The following is a 3,184-nucleotide window of genomic DNA, read 5'->3' as shown; positions in this document are numbered from 1 at the left end:
ATATATATATATATATATATATATATATATATATATATATATATATATATATATATAGTATGCTAAGTACCCAGGTTAAGCGATTAATCGATCAAAACTTTATTTTAGATTCAGGGTCCAAATAAGACAGAACATTAAATAGAATAAAATACATAAAAAACACAATTAAAATACAAATCGTTGTGTTGTTTAAAATATATAGAGAGATATTTTAAATATAGCATAGTATATATCCTATTTTAATTAAAACATTTCTACAATAGCAAATTAGGTTGGAAAATGTATGTTTATACAAAATAACATTAGCTCTGGACGATTGTCATTGTAATTTGTTACTATTTATGTTTGAACATAATGTAATGGAACTTCTCATTAAGTAAGTTTGTATTTATATCATAACCAGGCTCAAGTGTTATGTGAAAATTGTGATGTGAATGAAATTTAAATTGTTCTCAGCTTGTGCTAAAACCATTAGCAAGTAGTCAGTTGAAAGAACATCAATATTTATAATCTTTACATTTATTTGTCACAGTTTGCCAAACATTTATAGTTTAGATTTTCTGGTTCTGTTTGTTGTATATAACTTTAGGTTTCAGGAAATGCGATGGGCATTTTTCACTATTTTCTGACAGTTGACCAAACAATCCCACTTTTCATTGTATCGACGTTTGCAACTTTATGTAATCTGCCGCTCATCCACGTTAGTTTAAAGAGAGTAGAGAGTTCATTCTTGACCTTGACGGTCCATGTACAAGCTGCTCTCATAGTTTCCCAAGTGAAGAAAGGACGGCTGAGGAGGATTGTGTGACACAATCAAAAGCTCCAGGGCGAACATTTATCTCTCAATGGATTAAGAGACATATTCTTCCTGAACCTGTTATTCATGGGCGACCCTTGAATGTCGACTTCTTTCTATTCTTATTAATACATGACCAAAAAAGACGGTTCCTCCCAACATCTCTGCTATAATGTTTCATCATCAGAAGAGAGGAAATGTTTATTTTCTGTAGACTGTACTTATGTTTTGTTCTTTTCACCACTTAAACACAACTTAAAACATAATAAAGGATGTGGTATTATTTAGACACCTTAATTAACCAGAGACAAACAGCAGTTCTGTGGTTTTAACTCAAGAGTATTGATTGAGAGAGACTTTAATATGCTTGCTCATCCCTTTGGTAACAACTCAACAATCCCAATCTGACAATTTGATAATTTATTAATATCCCTTCTGTTACTAAATATAGTCCAAACGGCAGCTTAAACGTCAAATATTGAAGCTGCTCAGGTTCTGTTTTCCACTTCCTGCATGATTGAGCTCTTCACTGACTTTAACAACTTCCCTTAGCGACAGCAGACACACAAGTTTCAATATCCAAACAGATGACGTCATCTGATGGAAGCTGACGGGTCCTCCATAAATCTAGACTGTCTAGACTGTCTCATGCTGTTCCACAAATCTTTTCCACATGAACCGCAATTTGAAGGAAAAACAACAAAAAAAAGCACTAGCTCAGCACCTTTCGGTGCATAATTAGATACTTGGGTTTGTTCCGTGCAACCACAGAGTTGTTATTGTGGACATTTTGGTGAGCAACAGCGCAACTGAGACGATAATTTGTGGCGGCAGGTTTGAGGAGGAAGAGTGACCAAACAAAAAGCAACAACAACATCTGAGCAGCGGTGTAGATGAGGAAACTCCTTGTAAATGTATCCACATCCAAGTTGTCGTACCTTTTTACTCTGCAGCACCTGTCACATTTCTGTCGTATAGCAGTAATGCTAATGTACTGACTCAATGCTTAAGAAGTTACCGTACGGTACTGGTTTAGACCTCAAGGGCCAATGAATCTATGGTGGGAATCAGGACAAAGATCCAGAGAAAATAAATCTGAAAGGAAGAGAATGAACGAACGAGCTGCCGCTGACTTGGTGGATAAGTTGACTACTTTCGAAAGTTAATGTTAAGCCGAGCTAACATTATATATTCTACCCTCCCCCTCCATAGCGACCACAAGAGGAGAAGTATCCTGTGGGTCCCTGGCTGCTCGCCCTCTTTGTATTCGTCGTGTGTGGATCAGGTATGCACCTGTTTTATTGTAGCTAATTCATGTCGCTAATATATGTTTGATTACACTAATACCGGAGTACAATGATATGGTAGTAAGCAAGTGTCCCAGTTTTGAACACTCTTGTTTCTGTATTTCTGTGCTCTCAGCCATATTTCAGATCATCCAGAGCATCCGTATGGGAATGTGATTCATAAAGGGCACCCGGACTCCCGTACCCCCACCAACCTCCCCCACATGCCCTCACTGAGCCTGGCTAAACCCCACCTGCACCCTCCCCCCCCACCCTCCAGAGGCCCAGAGACTGACGCCAAAGCTCCAGATCCAGCAGACCTCAGAAAGAGAGAGAAGCCTCCCAGACCACCGCCTCCACCCGCTCCTCCTGGGGACATCTTCCCGCCCTCGATCAGCGTTTACAGTGTTGCAGTCTGTGGTACTGACAGCTTTTCTATGGACAGTCTAAAAACCACGGCGGCTGGAGAACGTGTCTCATTACTCACTTGGCACCTATGTGTGTGTGTGCGTATGACGTTTTGACTGTTGATGTGAGAGTGTGTGCGGCCAGTGATTCCTGCTGACAATGTGCCATATCTGTCTGTTCAAGTGTTCGTCTGTGTTATGTGAGAAGAATGTTTTTTCAAATAAATGTCAAAAATGTAGGTAGTGCTTTTTGTAGACTCACTGTTCATCAGTGCACACACACACACACACACTCTCTGTTGGGGGCATTTTTTAGGGTCTTTACTTACTGGATGTGATGAATAACTAGTAGTTTTAATAAGTTAGGTGTTATCGTTAGATTTTGGGGAAATATAGCATTAATGAACAGCTCACTGCAACATGGCGTTACTATGGATAGCAGCATGAGGATCTCTTTTATAGCCCTTGTAATGAGTGACTAGATCAACTAAGCGATGTGCAACACTGACTATGAGCTGTGTAGTTAAGGGACAGGATCTCTCCCAATTCTAAGGGTTTAGCTTATTTGTATTTAGTTAAAATCTAACATCCATTTAGTGATTTACAGTTTCCTTCTGATCACAGCTATTGCATTTATTTCCCAAAGAGATACTGTGTTGTGTGGAATTTCTGAACAGTAAAAAGCAAACAAATAA

At 38.8% G+C, this 3,184-nt stretch overlaps 1 protein-coding gene across 1 annotated transcript in view; it reads left to right on the top strand.

Moving 5' to 3' along the window:
* The window catches only part of serp2 (stress-associated endoplasmic reticulum protein family member 2), a 3,409-nt gene extending 681 nt beyond the window's left edge, over nt 1–2,728 (top strand). The window contains exons 2-3 of the mRNA XM_068572394.1: nt 2,009–2,081; nt 2,219–2,728. Of these exons, the coding sequence (XP_068428495.1) occupies nt 2,009–2,081; nt 2,219–2,259 (114 nt within the window). The 3' untranslated portion in view covers nt 2,260–2,728. The remainder of the gene's footprint in view (nt 1–2,008; nt 2,082–2,218) is intronic.
* The last annotated feature ends 456 nt before the right edge of the window (nt 2,729–3,184 follow it).

Source organism: Clinocottus analis, unplaced genomic scaffold (assembly GCF_023055335.1).
Source record: "Clinocottus analis isolate CAN_PGR_092001 unplaced genomic scaffold, fCliAna1.0.p SCAF_12, whole genome shotgun sequence".
Lineage (NCBI taxonomy): Eukaryota > Metazoa > Chordata > Actinopteri > Perciformes > Cottidae > Clinocottus > Clinocottus analis.
The sequence above is the reverse complement of the archived record's forward strand: the minus strand, read 5'-3'. Positions and strand labels throughout refer to the sequence as shown.